Genomic DNA, 24,661 nt, shown 5'->3' with positions numbered 1-24,661 from the left:
CTAGTTTGAATTAGACCTACAAAACCGCAGGTGGTATATAAGAAGAAGCACGGAATCCGTTAGTGGCTAAATCGGGGCCACACACACCCTCGATCGACCCCATGGCTTATCTAACCCCCTTACGGTATAAGCCCTGGTGCACCTAAACGATTCCTCCAATTTTACGGTACTGGCCTCTTTAAGTCGCAGAATCGTTTATCGGCCCTGGCTCGCGAGGGTAGGCCCACACACTCGACGTCCAGTATATGATGGCGCAAAAACATTTGTTTGGGTCCATGTGTGCGTCCCCGCGTTAAACGTGTATTTAGCCTGTGGTCATTTTATAAACAAGCAAGATCAAAGATGGCGACGACTCTTCGAGAAAAACAAATCGGTATAACTTTTTTTACCCCTTTTCTTTATTGTCTTATGTATTTTACTAGCTAATAGCCAAGGCTATGATGCGCCCGTTGCTAAAAGTATTATTCTGGAATAACAGTACTCTAAATCTCAATGCTGGATACGATGCATTGCAATTAAAAACTCCTGAAACAATTTATCAGAGTACCTGTTTAATAAAGGCCTACATTTTCGACAACAAGGGTTACATCTTTTATAGGAAACTAGTAAAATCGCTTCAATCTTTTTATCTATGTCTTTAAATGGGTTATACTTTTATTGAGAATTCATGATATTCTTAGATAATGAAGTTTTCTTATAAAAAGAATTAAAAATTAAAGACACACCTGTGCTGTGCCGTTTAGAAGTATAAGATTAACTTTTTTCTTAAGTGAGAGTAAAAAGTGTTTGGTGTGTAATTTTTTCTGCTGGATGTTTTGTTTTGATTTTTCTCATTAAAAAACAGTATATTGAGGCATTTCCTAGCAACGCCTCTAAAATCGAGACGTTATCAATGATACCAAGTTATCGAGATTAAAGCTTGACTCACTGTCTGAGATATCCACCCGAGAAACGTAAGATTAATAAAATCGAACCATCGAGCCAAGTTTTTAGAGAACGATTTTCTGAGATTTTCCTTAGCTACTACTCATTAATGCGCCCTTGACGGGCGCAATGATGACAAAAAGCCTCCAACAAATAGTTTTAGAATTCAATTGATCCATTTTTATTTCTAAATATCCTATCCTATCCTATATTACAAACACATTGCCATGCTAATGCTTATATATTGCCAAACACTGCAATGGTTGTATTTGATTTGTTTTCGACAATACAATTGGCTTCTCAAAATAAGAAAGGGTAAAAGAAAACATTCTGGAAAATATTTTCTGATGTAGAGGGGGGCGGATACTAAAATCTAGGATATCATGATGTTTAGTGATGTGGTGGTATACCGTAGTGGTAGTAATTACCATTGGGTACTAAAATAGTAAAAGGGTGGTATCCAGACTAAAATTTCAGAATTTTTTTAGTAGATTGGTACTAAAATTAGTAATTTCAGGGGGGGGGGCACGCAGTTACTACAAGACATGATGTGTAGTAAGTGCTTTTTCAACACTTTTTTTCAGGACCACCACCCTTTGCAGTTACTACACCTTGGTAGTAACTGTTTTCAGAAAAGATTTCCAGGTACCACCCCTGTTTTTGAGTGATATCATCAAAAATATGCTCGAAATTACGCTAAATTGCAATTATTTTTCAACCTAAAGCCATTTTTGTGCCAGATTTTCTTTTAATTTACTTGGTTAACAGCTGTTGAGAACATTTGTAGTAACTGTTTTCATAACTTCTGAATACAGTACCACCACTGTAGTAAGTGTCATACTGTCTTGTAGTAACTGCGTGCCCCCCCTGGTAATTTTAATAATCTTTTTATGATTTTTTCAGAATTTTTGCAATTTTTCGAAAAATAAAAATATTCTCATTATAAGAAAATTACCCAAGTTCAATTATGTTTGCATTCAATCAAATATCTTATTAATGTTTGCTCAATTCAGAAGCAGCATTGTTTAATAGATTTTTGAGGAAAATAGATATCATCTTGCATAAAATCAGCACTCGCGAGGAAAATGGTTCTGAGAAGACAAAATTTGTCTCGAAAATACCAAAATTGGGTGGTCTTTGTGTCCTAATGTCTTTAAAATATTCAATGCAAGGACTGGCAAGGGTACTAAAATACCACTTGTCAAAATTAAGGTGGTGGTATACAAGAAATTCTCCAAAATACTTTAGTATGATTCATATTATGACCGAGATTTTAGTACTGATAAGAAAAGCTTAGAACAGTAAAAAAAATATTTATAAAATATATATAACAGAGATTAGAAAAAATTAACTTTCACATTCACCAAAACACCAAAACTCCCACCTAAAGAAATTAACTCCCACCTTAACTTGTTTCTCCCACCTAGAACCTGAAAATTTCCAAATCCCACCTAGAAATTTCCAACCCAAAACAGCAAACCCCCCCCCCACTATTCTGGGGGGGGGGGTGCACACTATGATACTCCTCTAGCAGTCTAAGCTAGGATCAGGATTAAAAACTAGGCTAGTATTATCTCTTTTATCTTTCCCTTTACAACAATACAATTCTGACAAGTTGACACAACAATTTGACACAAGTGATCCCTGTGAGAGAAGTTTATCGTGAGTGGTCCTAAATCCCAGTCTGTAAATTGCGGCTTGTGCGCCAGATATCTCCGGCGTAGATTTGAGGTCTGAGATCTGCTGCCTTCAACTTTTCCCAGTTAAGTTGGCGCAGCTCCAGCGTAACATTTCCCTCCTTTCCAGACTGGCCTAAATCCGACCCCCCAAATAACTGCTATGAAAAAAAATTATATGTTTACAAACATTCCGTCTCCAAGTTGAACAATAAACTATTGCAAGAAATCTCGAAACAAAACATCTAACGATGTCTATAATGCCAAGATGTCAATTAGGGTGGTAGTTACCTGAGAAATGGGAAAAGTCATTTTTTTACCTTTTTAGTCATAACTTTTGAAATATCAAAGATATATTGATGAAACTTTCCATAAATGTAACACAACTATTAACAATGTGAAAAATTAAAAAAAAATTCTAAAAATAGCAAAGACGGGGGTAATATTGGCCAGGGGGTAACGTTCTATATTTTTCTTTTGACAGGTTTTTCTAGAGTTCTAGATCACTTCAACTAAATATTTTTGGCACTCAGCTTTGTAATGAGAAAACAAAGAAAACTAATGAACATTTTTTTTGAATTTTTTTCCAGGGGGTCTGGAACCTAAAATTTGCAAATATTTGGATTCTGAAGGAGTGAAACATTTTTTATGAAAATGTTTCATTAGTTTTCAGGCAAATGGTGAAAGAAACCTTTCCTGAAAATTTCATGAAGCTAGCACTTTCCAATCCTGAGAAATATCCGCCAAGGCGTTCGTAAACCGCCGGAAACACGTTTTGAGAAAAACGGCTTTTAAAGTTCAAATAATGTTGACTATTTCAGCTGCTCAAAACTTAAAATTTGTTGAGAATATGGACCAAGTTCTAAATAAGAAAAATTGGAAAAAAGTCTGAAAAAGCTAGAAAAATACTAAATTCTGCTGTGAGTGTCATGAAAACATTAACTAACGCAGAGCAAAGCATTATAAAGAACATACAACCTTTTACTGCAAGTTCAACAGCCAGCAAAACATCCTCCACCTAATTTTTTTTGATATTCATGGTTACCATCTTTAAACTCCCGATACTAAGTTACGGCGGGCAAAAAGGGTGGTTTTGACATAGATGCCCGAAAAAGGCGTAAAAAATGCATTCGCATGGTGGGTCACTTTGCTATGTTACGATGCTTTGTTACCCTTTTTGCCCCTAGCAACGCATACCGATTTGGTTGCTAAGGAGACTGGTAATTACCATGGTCTAAAGAAATGCTCATTGTGCGCTCAATATTAAAGATTTTAGTCTGAAATTTTCACAGCTTACTCAGACAGGGTAGGGCAACATAAATAGGCAAAAATCGTGATTTTGAAAGATTTGATAAAATTTTCCAAAATCTCGGGTATATAACTACCACCTTATTAATGTGACCAAAAAAGTGTGAGTTGTAAAAATAATTACCTCTATTATTATTCTGAATCAGTGCTTGTGATTAAAACGTTAACAATTTTGTAATAAAAAATTGTGTTTTGTAAAAGAAGGTACAGTGTATCAAATCTTTCAGTTTAGTTGACACTTTGGTATCTTAATTGTATCACAGCGAAATATTTGTTTTCATTTTAGTTTGTTTCTTTGAAAGAATCCATCGGATTTAGGCACACGTGGGTTTGGTTTGGGAAAGCGAAACACGAACGCGAACTACCCATGTCTAAACTTTTCAACATATCTCCAGAACTAACAGATTTTTTAAAAATTCATTAAAAAGGTCCAAGTTCCTGAATAGTTTTATTATGTTCTGTGAAAAAATCATAACCATCAATCAAATACTCGTTCATCTATTTAAGATTGAAGACAAAAATTTTCAAAGAAAAATAATCCTTCAGCACAAAAAATGCTTTTTTAAACACTTTTTTCCACCGAAAAACAAATAACTTTTATAGACTACTAATTAAAGTAAATGAGATAAGATTAGATAAAACCTTAAAATCAACCAGAATTTACAACCTTTCGTCCAAAGAAAAAGACGTGCTTTTCTCACCGCCATCTTGTTTTAGAATGAGAATTATTTTCGGTTCCAGTTCCCACGGTCTTTTTTTCATTCAATCAGATCGCACAAATTCACTTTCGCTTTCTCTAGTCCAATAAGACTGCGGGATTTGAGTCATGTGACATCTCTATTGAAAAACCCGCGCGGAATAAAATAGAAATGCAGGGCAGTATAGACTTAACTCTTCACACAAAAATTACGGGAAACCCATATTTGGACTTTGTACCCTATGCTGCATGCAAGCACTTAAGCCAAAGTCCCGCAAAGACAGGACAAAAATCAGTTTTTTGAAGTTTGCAAAAAACGCCACATAGAAGATCTTTCAAATTCAGTATGTGAATAGAGCTGAATAGAGCAGTAAAAAATACAACTTTCTATTTTTCCTTTTTTTTGCAAAAGTTCTAGGAATGAAAATAAAGGAATAATGATGATTGAATACTATCCACTGATGATCCACGGCACTATCGTAATGCTAGAATCGCTTTGCGTACTCTTCGCTTGAGAAAATGATTGACAGATTGAAGTTTTTCACCCGCGTGGGAGTTCGCGGGCTTTTTGTGAGTGTTCTCGGCTCAATCCTCGGAACTGCGCTAAAAATGGTAGACTGAGCTTTGATAGATCATTCCGATGGAAGTTGTTGGAATGTTTACAAGGCTCTTGACAGAAAATTGTTTGTTTTATTGTCAATGATGACAGTGCGGTTATTAATTTTGTTAGATCTGACAAATTGATGTTTGTATTGTAAGTGCACTTGATAGTTTTGATTCTCATTGAAGAATCATATTCTGGTTTTCATGTTATTAGATGCTGTTTTAGAGCTTTAGAGCTAGCCTGCAGAGGGTCACACTACTGGCTACAGGAACTGAAAGCAAACAATTAAGGCCAATATTTTTGGTTTTTCTGAAGGACAAAAGGTATAGGAAGCTTTACTGAAGGAGGGATAAGGCTGGGACTATCTATTTAAAAGATATGGACAAAAAAAGGCACTTTTTTGGGTGATAATTAAGATTTTACTTGGAAACTTTAATTCTCTTACCCCCGTCCCAGGCCCCCCTGATATGAGCGAGGAATATCACGGTACATCTGCAACAAAAATGAAAGTGGTTTCTTCTACTGATTGCTTCCCGGCACTCCTTTGCAGCTGTTTAGCAAATCTCCACCAATGAAAATGCCTCATTTCACACGACCCTTCTTCTTGGCACCCGTGGCCTCTCAGTGCTATGCACGACGGGTGGCTGTAAAATCCCACCGTTCATATATTTGTTTCAATCTTTGGTCCTAGGGCTTAGGTTTTTTCTCATCTTCAATTTACTGAAGGAAGCAGGAATTTAATTCGAGAGTTGAATTGAATTGTCAACAAAGTGCCTTAAATAATCATTTAATAAAAGAAGAACTTTAAATCTTGAATATTTTCATTTTGAAGAATTGGTGCAAAAAAGTGAAACATTTTTTATTGGTTCAATGGAAATAGGGGATTTTGAAAACTTTGTTTGGTTTTTTGCACAAACCCCTGTAACTATGGGCAAGCACCCCGTTGCTATGATGTTGGCTTGAAATCGAAAATGAAACCACTGAAAATGAAAGTAAAATCGCCCCACACTCCAAATCTTGTAATCTTGATATAGGAGTTTAAGCATAGACTGTCTAGGCAATTGCAACAGTCTATTGCAAAACTAATTACTCCACACTTCAGTGGGATGCAAGTAAAACCAGAGGTATATCGTAAGTTGGTCTAATGTCGACATCCCTCTTCTAATTTCGACATTCTTCTTTTTAGAGATAGGAATAATGGGAAGGTCGGATTCACTGATGGAAACTCTTTTTTTGCTTATTAGCGATCAGGGAGGAAAAAATCTTTTGTGTATCAGTGATCTCGACCTTCCTACCCAGTCAGTGCCTCCTTGGTCTTTTATAACATTAGTTCGGATAGAATAAAAACATACCTGATCAACACAACCAAACCTTCTCTCTTGCGTTTACTCTTTCCTTCCCAACAACTTTCGTTTTTGGTTATGTAGGTTTTAAAATCCACAAGTAATGAACCTCTTATAGCTTTATCTGAATAAATCTGGTTGAAAACCTTCTGTCAGGTTTCATTAATTTTCTTTAACGGGTGTTGAATCGACATTGACATATTTAATGATGTCATAATCAATGTCGTGTATATTTTGTCAACAATCTTTTCATTGGATAAATACCACAAAAATATACAAGATAATTAAACATAAATTTATCGCGCGCGGGCACGGCTTAGCTAAGCGCACCACCCTTATTCATTATCTAAGAATTGAAGCGGGCAAAGATTATCGCACGGGCTGATATCGGCCAAAGGTTATTTGAAGATATTTTCAGTTATAATCCAAGGTAGAACAAACTAAACATAGAAAGGGGGTACTTTTTAGTGCTATATACGATGATTGGTATATTTTTTGAATTCTATGTTTGGATTTTTCTACCCAGCCCCGTTGCTATGTACGCGCGCCCTGTTGCTGAGACCTTTGCTTGAAATCGAAAGTGAAACCAAAATAATTTAGCACACACTGCCGTTCGCATAATATCGATAAAGTGAAAGGAAGCCCTGACTGCTACCGTGAAGTCGGTACCTTGCATCAGTGGAGGGAAACTTGCATAGCATAATTACATGATGGTTAGCTCATTAGATTTCTGTTGGCAAATTTTGAAACAACAATTCCAGGGTTAAGTATATCTCAGATTATAATAATTTGAGCCTTGCCAAAAGCTGGCCAATGTTGTAACATTGCGATTATCAAAAAAGCTGGCTAATGATTTCTTAAACAGCTGTTAGGTAATATTCACATAAAAAATGGTACACTGGCATCATTAGAGGGTTGAAGGGGTTGTTATTGGCAATGCATTTGGGTTAAAAAGTTGATTGACTAATGGTGTAACAAGGCTTAAAGGTTGTAATGTTCTGTTCCTTTTAAACCAGATTTTGTTGATTTAGCAATAAATCCTTTATCAAAAGGCAATAGATTGTTTACTTGATGCTTTGTTTCAGTTCATCTTTCTAGCCCTTTGGATTTCAGTACCCCCGATAAAGTAATTTCCTCTGCAATTTACTCTTTGATAAAGCACACTTACTCATTTTCAAAATCTGAAATAACAAGAAGATATATCTTGATAATTTTTTTTGCTAAAGAAAGCTGCTTAAAATTTAGCCTAGTTAACTAAGCCCGTATTCACAAGGCTAGGACACACGGCTTATGGCAATATAGCGTTTTTATTATATTTATTACGTTTTTTATATTTACGGATTTTAAGTTTGCCTTGGAATACTAGCTTAGGGAAAGGGCGCGTTCATAATATGAACGCAGGATTCGGTGAGCTTCTGATTGGTCAGAGTGGGTCACGTGGTAAAAAATCAGGAGTTTTCGTGAGCGATAGAATTTTATAATTATTTTATCAGAAAACGAGTAGAAGAGGATGGGACTCATTGAATGCAAGATCTTTCTTCGATTATATTATGATGGATATTTGGAATACTGTATCAGAAAAAGTTTTCAAGACCTGATCCCGACCTGATAGTGCTCCTCTTGTTTTTGGGAAGAATTGAACTGATGAAGAAAAAAAGAATGCTATTTGTCGTAAAGACAGCAAAAGTTGCTTGTTTCCAGAATGGCAAATAATAAAGTAAAGATTTGTGATTGAACATTGACTATCGTATGTGGCAATATATAAGAGAGAGTACTTGTACAGATCCTATGCTGTAGTTCTGTATTCTGATTGGATTGCATGACATGATATTGTATCATACTGTAATGGATAGATGATAGACAGTTCTTGGTTTTTGACTGGTTGTGGTTTCTTGTTGTTTTATGAATTTGAGACTTTATGCTCGATTTTACAGACAATGACATCTTTCGTTTTCGAAGAACATAAAACTGTCGGTGCTTATTTTCAACGACAGCTATACGAATTCAAGACTCAAGAAAATGTTTTTTTGGGGGGGATTGATTACATACATTGTTTTGTATACGGTATTTTAGCCTGCTAGTCTAAAGTAATTTTTATTAACAGTATTTTGTTGAAGGTTATTTTTAAGATGAGCTTTGTAAAAATCATACAAAATACTTTTATGTCAAATCACAAAATTATCACTCAAGGAACGAATTTGTCTCTTGTTGACTTTTCCATAAAACATAACTTTTTGAAAAAAATGAACAAATTTTTCCTTCACTCTCCATTGGCACACTTTACAATAGAATTTCATTTTATATTTTACAAAAGGAGCGCATAAACTGTAAGACGGAGAGTTTGTTTATCTAATCTTACAATAAGAGCCAATCAGAAGATAGAAAAAAAGACAAAATAAAAAAATTCTAAATAATGTTTTGATATTATGTTCTGTGTGTGGTGTGATTTCATATTTTTGATATGAAACGAATTAAGTCAACGACGAATAATTATGCAAATTATGTGAATTTACGTTATCCCTCGCCGCGAAATTTGAATTGTCGTTGTTGTCAGTTGATAAGCTACCGAGTTTACTGTCCCTAAGCTAGTTATTCAGTCACAACTTAACCATCAGACTTATCCAAGTGACTGAATCAAACTAGCTTAGATTTCTAGGCTACTTAAAATTCTCTTGGGTTTGGAAAAAAATTTATGCTCATTTCCTTACTGTGAGATATGTGATCCTCCAAGAGATTTTAAGTACATAAAAATCTTTCCGGCAAACATCGGAAAATGATCCGCCAATTTGCCGGCAATAGTCGATAATCGTCCGCTCACTCATAGAATTAAGCCGGCAATTTATCGGTTCACGAAATCAAGCAATTTTTTCTTTCTTAAACCTATAGGCGGGAACTTTCCGGTTACCAGCCGTGACGTCTATTTTTAGAAGGGTGTTTGATACCGGTAATTTGCCGACAATTTGCCGACAATTTGCCGGCCTTATGGATGCCGGTAGACGAAGAATAAAAACATTCTAACATTACGTAATCAATATATGGTATATCACGGAACGAAAGTTGCTTGGGAATTCTTATAATTCCGGCTGTTCTGTGAAGTAATAAATACATGTATCTACATATCTACATATACATGTATCTATATATCTATGTATCTACACATCCATGTATCTATGTATCTACATATCTAAACATCCATGTATCTATATATCTACATATCTACGCATCCATGTATCTACATATCCACGTATCTATGTATCTATGTATCTATATATCAACATATCTACGCATTCATGTATCTATGTGTCTACATATCTACTATCTTTTGTAATAAGCCTGTGTGATGGAGAACGTTCTTATATTTTAGCCATAACACACACAAACTTTTCTACTCAATCGCATGTTCAAACTAGATACTTTAATTAGTGACACCCTGTATAGTCAACCGTCTATACATTTCAACTGGACACCATACAAGTTCATGCTGCATAGTGGATATGTAGATACATAGATGTGTAGATACATAGATACATGGATGCGTAGATATGTAGATATATAGATACATAGATACATAGATACATGGATATGTAGATACATGGATGCGTAGATTTAGATATGTAGATATGTAGATATGTAGATACATGGATACATAGATACATGGATATTTAGATACATAGATACGTAGATATATAGATACATGGATACATAGATACATAGATACATGGATGCGTAGATATGTAGATACATAGATACATGGATGCGTAGATATGTAGATACATAGATACATGGATGCGTAGATATGTAGATACATAGATACATAGATACGTGGATATGTAGATATATAGATATATAGATACATAGATACATGGATATGTAGATACATGGATGCGTAGATTTAGATATGTAGATATGTAGATACATAGATACATAGATACGTGGATATGTAGATACATAGATACATAGATACATGGATGCGTAGATATGTAGATACATAGATACATAGATACATAGATACGTGGATATGTAGATACATAGATACATGGATGCGTAGATATGTAGATACATAGATACATAGATACATAGATACGTGGATATGTAGATACATAGATACATGAATGCGTAGATATGTTGATATATAGATATATAGATATGTAGATATGTTGATATATAGATATATAGATACATGGATGTGTAGATACATAGATACACAGATACGTAGATATATAGATACATAGATACGTAGATACATAGATACATAGATACGTGGATATGTAGATACATAGATACATGGATGCGTAGATATGTAGATACATAGATACATAGATACATAGATACGTGGATATGTAGATACATAGATACATGGATGTGTAGATATGTAGATACATAGATACATAGATACATGGATGTGTAGATATTATGTTATATATCAGTATTATAGTATATTGTAGTAGGTATAATAGTATAGCATATTATATATTAAGACCAATGATACGAGGCACTCTACTTTTCGTGAGAACGAGGCAAACTATTCTCACGGCAGCCGAAATAAGTGACGCAATCAGCTCGTGCCGATATTTTGCCGCTGTCAAAAATCTGAAGTCGTGTTGAAGATCGGCAATTTAGCCGGCAGATTGCCAGTCTACCATTGAGCGGTAATTTGCCGGTAATTAGCCGGTGATGATTTAAACCAGATCGGCAAGATCGGTAAATTATACGCCAATTTGCCGGCAAAAATGTTACCGCCTCGTTGCCGGTAACAATTTCGTGTCTTTGATATCGCTTGGAGGGTCACATATGTAAGTCTAGGTTTTTTTCAAAAATCCTGTTTTTGTTTACTACTGTATGCGAGAGCTTTAACCTTCCTTCTTATATAGTTTCATCCATTCACCCAAATAAATCTACTTGAAAACAAGATCTAATTATCAGTACAGACTGGTACAGATGGCCTCTCAAAGTTTGGGATCATTTAACCTGATTTAACACCAATGCTTTCATAATCTAGCATTTGTAAAATATCAAAAACAAAATAATTAAAAAACTGTCCCTATGAGTGGTACACAGATGTAATATGAGCTGTAAAATTAACACTTAGGTTAGTCTGGATCATGTAAGGGGTAGTCCCTATGTACCAGGTGTCTTACCAAGTAAATCTTGAGAATAAAGCATTATAATCCCTTTGTCTTATAGAAAGTTTGAAGCGTATGCTCAATCTCAATGAGCCTCTGACTTCCGCTACATTGAATGTCGAGCCAGTTTGGAAGGTATTTATTTTTTTATATTTCTTTTGTGCTTTTCCTTGCTTGCTATCAGCATTTTCATACATTACTAAACCTTGATGTCAATAATGTGCCACTGATATGATGTTAATATAACCCATCTCCAATGCTAAAAACTACATTTCTTAATTTACTAAAAACGGGATAGAATTCATCTTTTTTTATTGTTTAATTTATTAGGTCCTGGTTTATGATAGATTTGGTCAAGATATCATTTCTCCCTTGCTTACTGTTAAAGAATTACGAGAGCTTGGAGTAACTCTACATCTGTAAGATTAATGCTTTCTTTTTAGATAGGCCCTAACCTAAATCGAATTTTCATAATTCTATAGGTTTTGCCCAATCATACTTAATCATGAGATTTGGGTGGCAAAGCAGCATATGCGTTTTGTCTTTGTAGGGACCCATATCAGCACTGTATACTTTGAACACAATAAGAATTTTAAGGTATTGCAAAGAAATTTGAGAATTCACAGCAACAAACCTCCAGCTTTCTTCAGCCATGTTGGTTTTTTGTTATAATTTTTATTGCTTCTCTTTTAGACTGGTTCATAGTGACAGAGATGCCATCCCTGATGTTCCAGTTGTCTATTTTGTTTTTCCAACAGAAGAAAATATCCAAAGAATATGTAGGGTATGTATTTGATGTTATCAAAAATTTCATATAATTTTAGCAATAAAGTTACATAGTGTGCAGAGAGGTCTGAACCCCCCCCCCCCCCATTTATATTTAACCCCCCCCCCCTTAATATATGCATCCCCCTATTTTTATTTAATACCCCCTAAAAACTCAAACCCCCTATTTTACTCGGAAAATCTCTTATCCCCCCTATAAAGCCTTTCTTGAAAAGTCGGATCCCCCCTTAAAGAAGAGGGGGAAGTCACACTATGAGTTAATACCTAGAAAGACCTATTTTGTAAATTAACTGTTTCACAGCCTGATGTAGCGTGACTTATTGGCTGATTATCAATCAACTAATATTAATCTCTTTGCAGGACATGAAGAATGGATTATATGAAAAATACTATCTGAATTTCATTTCACCGATTTCACGTCATTTACTGGAGGACTTAGCTTCTTCTTCCCTTCAATATGACTGTGTGGATGTTGTCACTAAGGTAAGGTTGCTGCTTTATTTTGTTATTAAGAAGCCACCAAATTTACTTGAATAGGTAAGATTTGTTAAAACTATATGATAATTGCGCAAATTAAACTATATTCAATTTCAGGTTATGGATCAATATTTGAATTTCATTTCTCTGGAGAACGATTTCTTCACAGTCAAACACCACGATAGAGACAGTATTTCATATTATGGTGAGTTATAAGCTGTCAATGCTTGTAGTCATGATAACATGACCCGCTCATTAATACAGACTTTAACGTGATTTGAATCTTGTAAACCATAACCCTTTCTATTGTAAGGTTGGTAGGTAAATTAAGGATCACAGAAAGGTGGAAATGTCAGTCATTTTATTCATACCAGTTTCATTTAAAGAACAATGAAATTCACATTCACTTTGACTGACAATCTAACTCTTTTTTTTTAGCTTTGAACAAAGCAGATGCCAGAGATTCGGAGATTGAAAATATTTGCGACACAATGGTTAACAGTTTATTTTCCTTCCTCGTTACTTTAGGTAAGTTATTTCAATTTTTCCAATCCTCCAATGAAATTCATGATTTTTCTTCTTTAGTATCTGATATCTCTCTTATAATGCACTTCCTTTTGACGAAACCATGAAAAGAAAAAACTTTTCTCGAAATTATCTTTTTCTTCATTTAGGAAGCGTACCAATCATCCGATGTCCAAAAGGAAACGCTGCTGAAATGGTAGCAGAGGTAACTGATAAATTTTAAATTCAGAGGGTTCGAGAAATATCACTTAGAGGTAACTTTTGTTTGGCTAGCCCGATAGTAAACCGAAAATATATTCTAGTTCACTCTCTTTTGCTATTACTTGAGTGAGCTGAAAAAGAAATTCTTGTGCCCCTTTTCTTTTTGAATACCATTTCTTCTTTTCTTACAGACACTGGACAAAAAGCTTCGAGAAAATTTACGAGATTCAAGAAATAGTTTGTTCACCTCCGACATACAATCTGGAAATTTCAGGTTTGTGTCATTGTAACATCATGGTTTCACAATAGATAGTTTTTTAAGAGACTTTTTCTAATTTATCAAGTTACCAAGACACAATAAAGTAAAAATAAAAACTGACTTAAAATTGTCACATGATGTTCTGTTTGGATGCAATTTTTTGTACTCTTGTGTCTTTATAGTTGACTCTCGCTAATAACTGGAACGAGGAACTTACTGGGAGATTCAAATTAAAGAAAGGAAGGAACTAACCGGAACTAATAATTAGTTTGAGTTATAGAAAGATTCGAATAAATAAATTAGTGAGAGTAGACTATACCTGGGAGGTGTTACCAAAGACTTTTCCGTCACTTTTGAACTACTTTCTTTTTCCTTCTTCAGCTTTCATCGACCAGTGTTAATCATCTTGGACAGGAATAACGATCTTTGTACACCTTTACATCATACGTGGACGTATCAAGCACTCTGTCACGATGTCTTTGTAAGTAAAACTGTCTTCTCATTGTTTTTCGACTGTATCTTTCGAAGTTTCCGTGCTCCTATTTTTATTTTCACTTTCTGCCTTGTCTCATTTGGAAGTGAGCTTAAGTTGACGTCTTTAAAACCAATGCAATGGTTTTTTATCAAACATTTGCATTTAGGCACAGATATCAATCTATTTACCGCGTAGTCCGGCGGTAACCCGGCGGTATTTCTCATTCGTCAGATCATGTGTAAAATTAATAGCCTTTTTTCATTAGAATAGTTTACCGCCGCCACCGCCGGGTTTCGCGGTATTTTGCGGCAACCCGCCGGTAAATGACAATTTACATCAAAATAATTTACCGCCGCCGCCGCCGGGTTTCGCAGTGTTTTGCGGCAACCCGCCGGTAAATGACATTTTACATCAAAATAATTTACCGCCGCCGCCGCCGGGTTTCGCGGTATTTTGCGGCAACCCGCCGGTAAATGATATTTTACATCAAAATAATTTACCGCCGCCGCCGCCTTAGAATTATGTTGCGGTAGTCCGCGGGTTTCCGCCGGTATTCGTGTATTACCGGCGGCGGCGGCGGGTTTTTAATTTATACTCTTTGATTGAGCTTAGAATTATGTTGCGGTAGTCCGCGGGTTTCCGCCGGTATTCGTGTATTACCGGCGGCGGCGGCGGGTTTTTGATTTAGACTCTTTGATTGAGCTTATAATTATGTTGCGGTAGTCCGCGGGTTTCCGCCGGTATTCGTGTATTACCGGCGGCGGCGGCGGGTTTTTAATTTATACTCTTTTGATTGAGCTTAGAATTATGTTGCGGTAGTCCGCGGGTTTCCGCCGGTATTCGTGTATTACCGGCGGCGGCGGCGGCGGGTTTTTAATTTATACTCTTTGATTGAGCTTAGAATTATGTTGCGGTAATCCGCGGGTTTCCGCCGGTATTCGTGTATTACCGGCGGCGGCGGCGGGTTTTTAATTTAGACTCTTTGATTGAGCTTATCATTATGTTGCGGTAGTCCGCGGGTTTTCCGCCGGTATTCGTGTATTACCGGCGGCGGCGGCGGGTTTTTTAATTTAGACTCTTTGATTGAGCTTAGAATTATGTTGCGGTAGTCCGCGGGTTTCCGCCGGTATTCGGTGTATTACTGGCGGCGGCGGCGGGTTTTTAATTTAGACTCTTTGATTGAGCTTATAATTATGTTGCGGTAGTCCGCGGGTTTCCGCCGGTATTCGTGTATTACCGGCGGCGGGCGGCGGGTTTTTTTTGATTTAGACTCTTTGATTGAGCTTAGAATTATGTTGCGGTAGTCCGCGGGTTTCCGCCGGTATTCGTGTATTACCGGCGGCGGCGGCGGGTTTTTAATTTAGACTCTTTGATTGAGCTTAGAATTATGTTGCGGTAGTCCGCGGGGTTTCCGCCGGTATTCGTGTATTACCGGCGGCGGCGGCGGGTTTTTAATTTAGACTCTTTGATTGAGCTTAGAATTATGTTGCGGTAGTCCGCGGGTTTCCGCCGGTATTCGTGTATTACCGGCGGCGGCGGCGGGTTTTTAATTTAGACTCTTTGATTGAGCTTAGAATTATGTTGCGGTAGTCCGCGGGTTTCCGCCGGTATTCGTGTATTACCGGCGGCGGCGGCGGGTTTTTAATTTAGACTCTTTTGATTGAGCTTATAATTATGTTGCGGTAGTCCGCGGGTTTCCGCCGGTATTCGGGTATTACCGGCGGCGGCGGCGGGTTTTTAATTTAGACTCTTTTGATTGAGCTTAGAATTATGTTGCGGTAGTCCGCGGGTTTCCGCCGGTATTCGTGTATTACCGGCGGCGGCGGCGGGTTTTAATTTAGACTTTGATTGAGCTTAGAATTATGTTTGCGGTGTCCGCGGGTTTCCGCGGTATTCGTGTATTACCGGCGGCGGCGGCGGGTTTTTATTTAGACTCTTTGATTGAGCTTATAATTATGTTTGCGGTAGTCCGCGGGTTTCCGCCGGTATTCGTGTATTACCGGCGGCGGCGGCGGGTTTTTAATTTAGACTCTTTGATTGAGCTTTAGAATTATGTTGCGGTAGTCCGCGGGTTTCCGCCGGTATTCGTGTATTACCGGCGGCGGCGGCGGGTTTTTTAATTTAGACTCTTTGATTGAGCTTAGAATTATGTTGCGGTAATCCGCGGGTTTCCGCCGGTATTCGTGTATTACCGGCGGCGGCGGCGGTTCATTTTAAACAATAGATACAGGAAAAATAATAGAAGATACAACGGTAAACAGCGGGATGCCGCCGGAGAATCCGGTAAATAAGTCAAAATCTGTGGTATACTCAACATTTGGAAGGAAGAAAAAGATACAAATTCAGCCTTCCGAAAAAGAACGAAAAAGAAAATAGGATAGAATAATGGGATAATGGGTTCTACTCCCTACGAAGTAGGGATTCCTCCTTTTTCAAGTAGGAATACATGACGCTGACCAGACACCACTGGTTCTGTGCACGCGAGACAAAGACACCATGATGCATAGTGATGACGCCCGAACTACGTGGGAGAGCATATAGCTCGTTGCGAGCGGAGAACGGGAGGGTGTCGCCGATCATTGTGGTGAGTGGTTATCACCTGCACTTTTGCAGTGAAGAGCAGAACATTAAAATAGAATTATTTTGAACTTTCGAGTTTCTTCCTTTTCTAGGATTTACAATTGAACCGTGTCACTGTAGACGAACCGAGCTCAAGTGAACAAAGTTTCACAGGTGCTCGACCGCGAAAACAAGTGAAAAAATACGATCTCTCCGTCAAAGATAAATTCTGGCAACAACATCGAATCAGGTTAGAACTCTAGCCTCGGGTAATTTGTTAACGGGGTATCTGAAATAACTGATGCTATTGGTAAATTTTGGAAAACTTTTAAAAAGCAGATTAAAACAGAGAATGTTTTAGTCTTCTTGACTAAAAATTAATACGCAGAGGGGTTAGAATAAGAGTGTTCCTGGGTGGAAAATGTTTCAAAATTTAACTAGCAGGAGACAACTTATTAGGTCTATATCCACCACTAATCGAAATATTTAAATACTGTGATGAGCCTTTTCTTGTCATAAACCTTTTCTTGTCATAAACCTTTCAACCCTGAAAACACGTTTCTAGCTTCACTCGTATATCACTCTCTCTCAATTCGGCTGATAATCGAAAGTATCGATTGATGTCAAATGAGCTTAGTAAAGCTCAAATTACAGATGTAGAACGATAAACTCGATATATACGTTTCACTTCAGTCCATTTCCAACGGTGGCAGAATCGATTCAAAAAGAATTGGACGACTACAGATCTTCTGAGGAAGAAGTCAAAAAGCTGAAAAGCATGATGGTAATTATATAGTTACACTCCTTTTCTTAACCACATACTGCTCTTCTTAATTACTGTGTTTCTTTATTAAAGGTGTAAAAGAATCGATTAAAATCACGCATTCGTGTTTGTTTGTTAAAACTTCCCTAACAGCGCCTGGTTAAAACATTTTTTTATTTAGTATCTCGTTCGTACGTTTCCTACTTGAACTGAATGAAAATTCATTGCTTCTCTTTCTGTTCACACAGGGCGTTCAAAACGAAGAAGACGAAGTGGTTGAGGCCATGTGGTCTGAAAATACAAACAAACTCACTTCTGCTGTCAGGTAAGAAATTGAACAATCTCTTCACTTTCTTAGGGCTCTTTATTATGATAATTGTAATTATTAATTGTTCATTTCTACGAGAGATACTTTGTATTAAATACAATAATTACTAAAAAATTAAACTAAACTACTTATATTTCAGCTCACTGCCAGAACTTCTAGAGAAGAAAAGGGTCATTGACATGCACATGAATATCGCAACAGCCATGCTCGAACATATCAAGGTTAGTCTGTGGAAATCCTTTTAAATTTTTTTCATAATGTCAAATTCTAAGGGTTTTTGCTTGCTATACATAGTGATGCACTTTTAATGGTACCAACTTGAAGTGATTACTCAAGAAACGATACAGTAGTTTGAGTATATTATAAATAAGCTTACTCTCTGGTTAATCAATCAGATTTTTGATGTCCCTGACAATATATCTTCCATCCCCTATATAGCCTTTAATTGCAGAGTAGTATCAATTTTTTCTTCCCCTTTTTAGCAACGTAAACTTGACGTTCTTTTCGAATGCGAAGAAAAAATCATGAGCAAATCGACATTGGTAAGTGACAAACAACGGACATGTGTATATGAGCTTTTGTTAAATCTTTCATGTTAAGTCGCCTTCTATACTTTTCATCCAAGAAAATAGGTTTTTTTTGTCCAGTCAGCTTAAAAACTGGATGATGTGAATTACCAACACAATATCAACGCAATACTTGTTTGTATTTTAGGAAACAACAGTTCTGGAAATCATCAATGATCCCGAGGGTGAGTTCCATTTTATTTTGCGAGAATTTATTTGTTTTCTCTGGTCATCCTTTTCAAAACAACAGAATATTCTATTATAGCCGAAGTAGACTATGTTATAGTCTAAGACGAATCACTATCTAAGAAAAAAGCCCAAAGCCGAAGAAAATTCGCAAACGGGTTTTTTTGCCGAAAAGAGTTAACAGTCGGTAGAGTTGCCAGTCTTAGACTATACGATTTTGGCACAAAATACAAAAACAGCCCAAATCGTACAAATTCGAGTTTCCGTATGCGAGGCCAACTGTGTTCGGTATTCGAAAAAATCAAAACAAAAAAAAAGAGGTGGGAGAGAAACTGAGATAAAAAAGAGTGTAGTTCCAAGAAATATTTTAGTTCTCTTTGGAGACCCTCTCCCTTTTATTCCCTTTATATATTCTTGGAACTACACTCTCTTTTCTTAGAAAACAAATTTTTATGAACAGTCATTTTTTTAATAAGTTTGTAATTTCTTTGCAACAAGGATATCTATCTAAACTTTCACGTTATAAATTTCTTAAAAAACATCAAATCATGTAAGTTTGTTTGTTTTTTTTTGCCTGAGGATTATATCCTTATATTTACCCCTTTTATATATAAAATTCCATGTAAATAAAAAGCTATAGTATATTCTCCCCACCACCATTGCTCAAAGACAAAGGAAACGTATAAAAATTATTGACAGTTTAAATACTTGCAATTTGTGACTTTCCTTTTTGATAAAAAAATATACAGTAGTGGATGAAAAATCTTATGATAACTCCAGAAGACTGGTGTAAATTTTTCCAGGTCATAATCTCAAATTATATCAGAACGTCAAGTGAAAAATTGCAAGTCATGATAACATATTTCAGTAACAGTCTCAATTTATACCAGGGCATTGGTAAAATATTCCAAGTTATAATCTCAAATTGTACCAGGACGTCAAGTGAAATATTCCAAGTCATAATCTCAAATTGTACCAGAACGTCAAGTGAAATATTCCAAGCTATAATCCCAAATTAAACCACGACATGAAGTGAAATATTCCAAGTTATAATCTCTAATCGTACCGACGTCGTGAAATATTGCAAGTCTTAATCTCAATAATAAACCAGGATGCTGTGCCAAATATTTCATTTCTGTATTGTGCTCTCTGCAAATTACTGCCATATTTTCCCATGCATCCAATTTCTGAATTTCTGATTCTTACCTAGAAAATTTAGAATAATAATCTGATAATTTTTACAGGTACGACTAGGTAACTGAACTTCTCGACAATTCAAATCAAAATGAGAAAATGTGAAAGTTTTCGAACAAGAAGTATGTTTATAAAAGCAGTCTTTTAAAGTCCACAATTGACAATAAGTACTTTGTTTGACATTTTTTAAAGTTGTCAAAGAACTGCTAACACCAGATGAAAATAACTTTTTAAGAGTGGAGATATGAGGGTATTCACATATCTAATGAAACACTGCCTGTGATTCATAGGATTCATAAGAAATATACAAACTGACTTACCTACTTAGTTTCTCTGTGTCTTTTTGCTGTATGTAGACTTGTTGAAAAATCATTTTAAAACAGCTTCTACAGAAGCATACTTGAGGAATAAGTACTCCCTTAAACTAAGTTATCTTGTAGTCTCAATAAAACAAATGAACCAAGAAGAAAAAATCCATAATGAGCTGGATTTTCACAGAAAAACCATAGATCCATCTTGTCCTTGTGTCTCTTCCCAGTGACCAGCGTGTTTTTGATCGTTTGAACCAAGCTCGGCCTTTAAACTTAGGCGGTTTTCACCACGGAGCGACTAACCAGTCTCACTGGTTAGTCCAAGCAAAACCACAAAATCTCTTTTATACCAAAGAGTTATCGTCCGTTTCTTCGAAACTCCTCCCGCCGATTTTTTCCGTATACCGCCATAACGCCATACCGCCATTTTTTCCCGCCTTTACTATCACTGTAACGGACGATAACATCGTCTATAGCCGAAGATGAGTTTCACCTAAGAAGAACAAATGCGAAGACGGTTGTTTTTCTCGGGAGTTGCTGTCGTCTAATTCATCGCGCTTTCTCTACAGCCATTGACGGTTTCAACCTCCGGCGCAATATTTTTCCAGCACACAAATATAATTTTAAGGACGACAACATTGTCTATTTTTAAACCCTTGCACGAGGAGATTGAATCTTTTATGTTTTGTCTCGTTTCTTTAGTGGGCTCGCCGGAAGACAAGCTTCGATTGTTTCTCATCTACTATATTTCCACGCCCAACGTTTCGCAGGTAACTAAGAATCACTTTTGAAATCCTAGCTGATGATTTCATTACGATTAAAAACAGTTTCAACATTTGTTGTTTCCTATGGCTTCTAGTATTCAAGATCATTCGGGTGAAAGTTCCCATTGTACTTGTACCTTGTTTAAAATCTAATCTGATTCGTTCAACACCAAATTCATACTAAACATACCTTGCTAGAGTGGTAAAAAGGTCTTTCTGTTTTCATCAGGCGGAGCTTGATCAACACGTGGAAGCATTAACGAACGTCGGTTGTGACGTCAGTTGTATCTCATACATGAAAAAATGGAAAGCCTTCAATAAAGTCGCATCAGGTCCTATCCAAACGGGGAGTGGTCAAAGCACATACAGTGCAATGTTTAACCGTATTATGAGCACTGGGTCCAAGTTTGTTATGGAAGGTGTTAAAAGTTTAGTGGTCGGAACCAAAAACCTTCCGGTCACACGGATTGTGGATCACATCATGGAACAAAAGAACAGTCCTGAAATCGACGACTACCGGTATTTTGATCCCAAGATGTTGAAACAGAATGAAAATGCACAACAGAAGAAAACGTTTCAAGAGGTGCTGGAAATGTTTTTCTTTTGTTGTTGTTTATCACGTCGTTATTTTCTCCTTTTTTTTCTTCAAAAAACCTGTAGAGGAGGGGCTTCATAGATTTTCCGAATAAAGTAGAGGGTGTTTTTCACGGTGGGATTAGGGGATCAAAAATTGACCCCTGTGCACAGCCCTGTCTCGGATTATGACGGTTTGTAATGTGACATCTTCTTTAAACCAGCTTTCTTTTTTTTTCTAGGCGATTGTGTTTGTTGTCGGTGGAGGAAACTATATTGAATATGCTAATCTTTTGAGCTATGTGAAGGTAAGTTTGGTTTGTCTTTCTATCTTCCTAGTAGTTAACATGCATACGCGAACCGTGGTGCAGTGGTAGAGCATCCGTCTACGGTTCGCAAGGTTGTGGGTTCAACCCCCAGCCGGGTCATACCAAAGATTCTCAAAATGGTACTTGATACCTCTCTGGTTGATGCTCAGCAATGAAGAGAAGGATCAAGGGTAAGTGGAGAAATCCAGGGAGAAAGAGTGGCTGTCGAAAGAATAGCCTTTGGGTCGCCTCCGACTACGGTCGTAGACTTACTTAGTATGCATAGAAGAGCACTTAGAGCAGACGTTAAATTACCTACTCTTATTTTTCAGCGGCAAACAAACACACCAAAGTCCATCACATACGGTTGTAGTGAATTGTTGAGTGCTTCGCAATTCATGAAACAGGTAAAGAAATATAATTGTTTATCATGACTATACCTTAGAGGAACTTGTTTTGGCGGGAACTAAATTTTGCGAATTTTGCGAATTTAGATAAAATTCGCCACAATCAGTTCCTGCCAAAATTAAATCTTTTGTTCACTCGCCAAAATAAGTTCTCGCCGAATTAATTTTTTTTTCGTATTTTGCTTAGATAACTTCTTGAGTTCACAAAAAATGCTCCAATTAAGGTAAAATAAATTTACGCTGTCATTCGCCAATCTTAGTTCCCGCCAAAATTAAAAAAAGAATTATCATTCGCCAAAATAGGTTCTCGCCAAAATTTAGTTCCCGCCAAAATAAGTTCCCTTAAGGTGATAATGATAAATACTCCCTGAAAATATTACTTTTACTGGAGAGTTTTACATTTAGATTGTTTGAAAATCTGAGAATATATACGACAGGCTATTGCCAAATCTGTTGACACCACTGCTAAACTTTTATTCTTGTTTTACTTCCTTTTTCAGCTGCAAACGCTTGGTCAAGAATGAGTTGGAGAAAATTCTGGAAAAAGTGTTAAAGATTCCATGCAAACCATTATTTTACAGATCTACACGTGGGCAGAGGCTAGTGGAAAAGGTGTTTGTGATGTTATGATCATGGTTTTCTCAGAATGGACGTGAAGAGGGATGGTCATGTCCCTGTAAATCACCAGCTAAGAAACGAAAATGAAAATAAGAGGAAAAATTCAGATAGCAATACTGTCACGATAGCTGAACGAGCTGTTTGAGCTCTTCTTGGAAGTATAAACTCTTCATTTTGGAACTATGAAAATAACCGCGTTTCTAGGCGAGACACATGACTATACCTACTAATTGGCTTTACTTATACAAGTTTCTTGTTCTAGTGATGGGGTGATTTATATTTTATTTATGGTATATTGAAAATTGAATTTAAATGTTCTAGGTTGAAACTGCCATATAAGTTTAGGGAAGCTTCAAAAGTATATTCACCATAAAATTGGTTTTAGGCACAACAAAACAATAGTCATTGAAAAATAATAGGAACTGTCACTTCAGAAAAAAATACAAAGAAGTTTTGTAGGAAAATAGTTTCATTATTGGTATTTAATTTAGAAGGAGAAAAATGAATTATTAATTTTTTATATTTATAATTTTTTAGAAGAAGAATCGATTCAAATTTATCAATTCAAAATAATACTTAAATTGTTGATGTGGGAATTGCCAGTCAAACTGTAAAATTTTTTGATCCACGAACAGTAGAACATAATTGTTATCCAGGATTCGTCATACATGGGTTTAAATGCGTGGACTGATTCGGCTGGGTAAGATAGATGTTAACCTTGCATTGCAACAGTTTTTGACAAATTAAACACCTTACTGGGGAAAACTCATCTGTTACGAACTGACCCGCCCAATACATCAATTCCTTGTAATTCTTAATGAAAGTCAGCCTTAGATCTTTTTGTATACAAAAATATCAAATAATTTCACAACTGGTGAATTTGACACATCATTTCAAAAGATTTACGAAACAAATCCCCTCGTTGATTCATTGCTTCATGTAAATCATGCTCCTGAAACAGTTTCTCAAAAAATAAAGAAGGTAGCTCTGCTTCCATAGCAACATCAAATACCAACAAAAGCATAGCATCCTGGATATCGTTATAGCCCTCTTTTTTCAATAAACCAAATTCCTTTTTTGTTGAATCAGTTAAGTCTTCTCTGTTTTCTTTATCTTTAAAATATAAGATTGGTAATTCCAGACCACTATTCATTTTGTCCTTTTTATCATTGCTCCTTTCAAAGCTCTCATTCACAAAACTTTTGCTGTCGTTTTTAGAAATATCATCTCTTCCAACAAAAGTCGTCGAGATTTTCATGAAATCTGAGATTTCTTCAATTTGTGGACCTTCAATCTTTGTTGAATGAGGTTTTATATTTTCATGGTTCCAATTCAAATTGGTGATTGGAGTTGCACCCAACATAGGCGAAAATCTCTTCTTTCCTCCATTCTTACCTGCAAACAAAACACGTAATTCATCCATAGAATTCACGTTAGGCGATGAACGTACGACCTCGTCGCGAGTATTATTTTGCTTCTTTTTAGCTGCTGCTAAGCGTACAAGTTCGGATGAGCGCATAGCTACAGGCGGTGTTATGATTTCAGGGATCATTTCAGAGTCTGCGAAACTCGTTTCTTCCGAACCAGAATCTATATGTTGAAAATCTTGATCATTCACGACCATTGATTTCAATGTGGAGTAGGTTTTCTTGAGTGTTTTGGTGGCTCCAGTTTTTGAAATCTTTT

General features: G+C 36.4%; 2 protein-coding genes across 4 annotated transcripts in view; one reads left to right on the top strand and one right to left on the bottom strand.

Moving 5' to 3' along the window:
- The window catches only part of LOC136809967 (protein FRG1-like), a 230,614-nt gene that overhangs the window by 82,170 nt on the left and 123,783 nt on the right, over positions 1-24,661 (bottom strand). The window lies entirely within an intron of this gene.
- On the top strand, positions 287-23,682 carry LOC136809961 (sec1 family domain-containing protein 1-like). The gene is made up of 21 exons (XM_067066524.1): positions 287-373; positions 11,737-11,810; positions 12,006-12,094; positions 12,369-12,459; positions 12,822-12,944; positions 13,056-13,143; positions 13,377-13,466; positions 13,613-13,668; positions 13,856-13,938; positions 14,305-14,404; positions 17,071-17,207; positions 17,651-17,741; positions 17,969-18,045; positions 18,188-18,269; positions 18,531-18,590; positions 18,763-18,799; positions 21,008-21,075; positions 21,299-21,652; positions 21,885-21,950; positions 22,283-22,357; positions 22,858-23,682. The coding sequence occupies exons 1-21, from the start codon at positions 343-345 to the stop codon at positions 22,879-22,881; spliced, it is 1,896 nt and encodes a 631-aa protein (XP_066922625.1). The 5' UTR covers positions 287-342; the 3' UTR covers positions 22,882-23,682.

Source organism: Clytia hemisphaerica, unplaced genomic scaffold, assembly GCF_902728285.1.
Source record: "Clytia hemisphaerica strain Z4C2 unplaced genomic scaffold, Clytia hemisphaerica genome assembly, whole genome shotgun sequence".
Taxonomy (NCBI): Eukaryota; Metazoa; Cnidaria; class Hydrozoa; order Leptothecata; family Clytiidae; genus Clytia; species Clytia hemisphaerica.
Note: the sequence above shows the minus strand (reverse complement) of the source record. Positions and strands in the feature narration are given on the sequence as shown.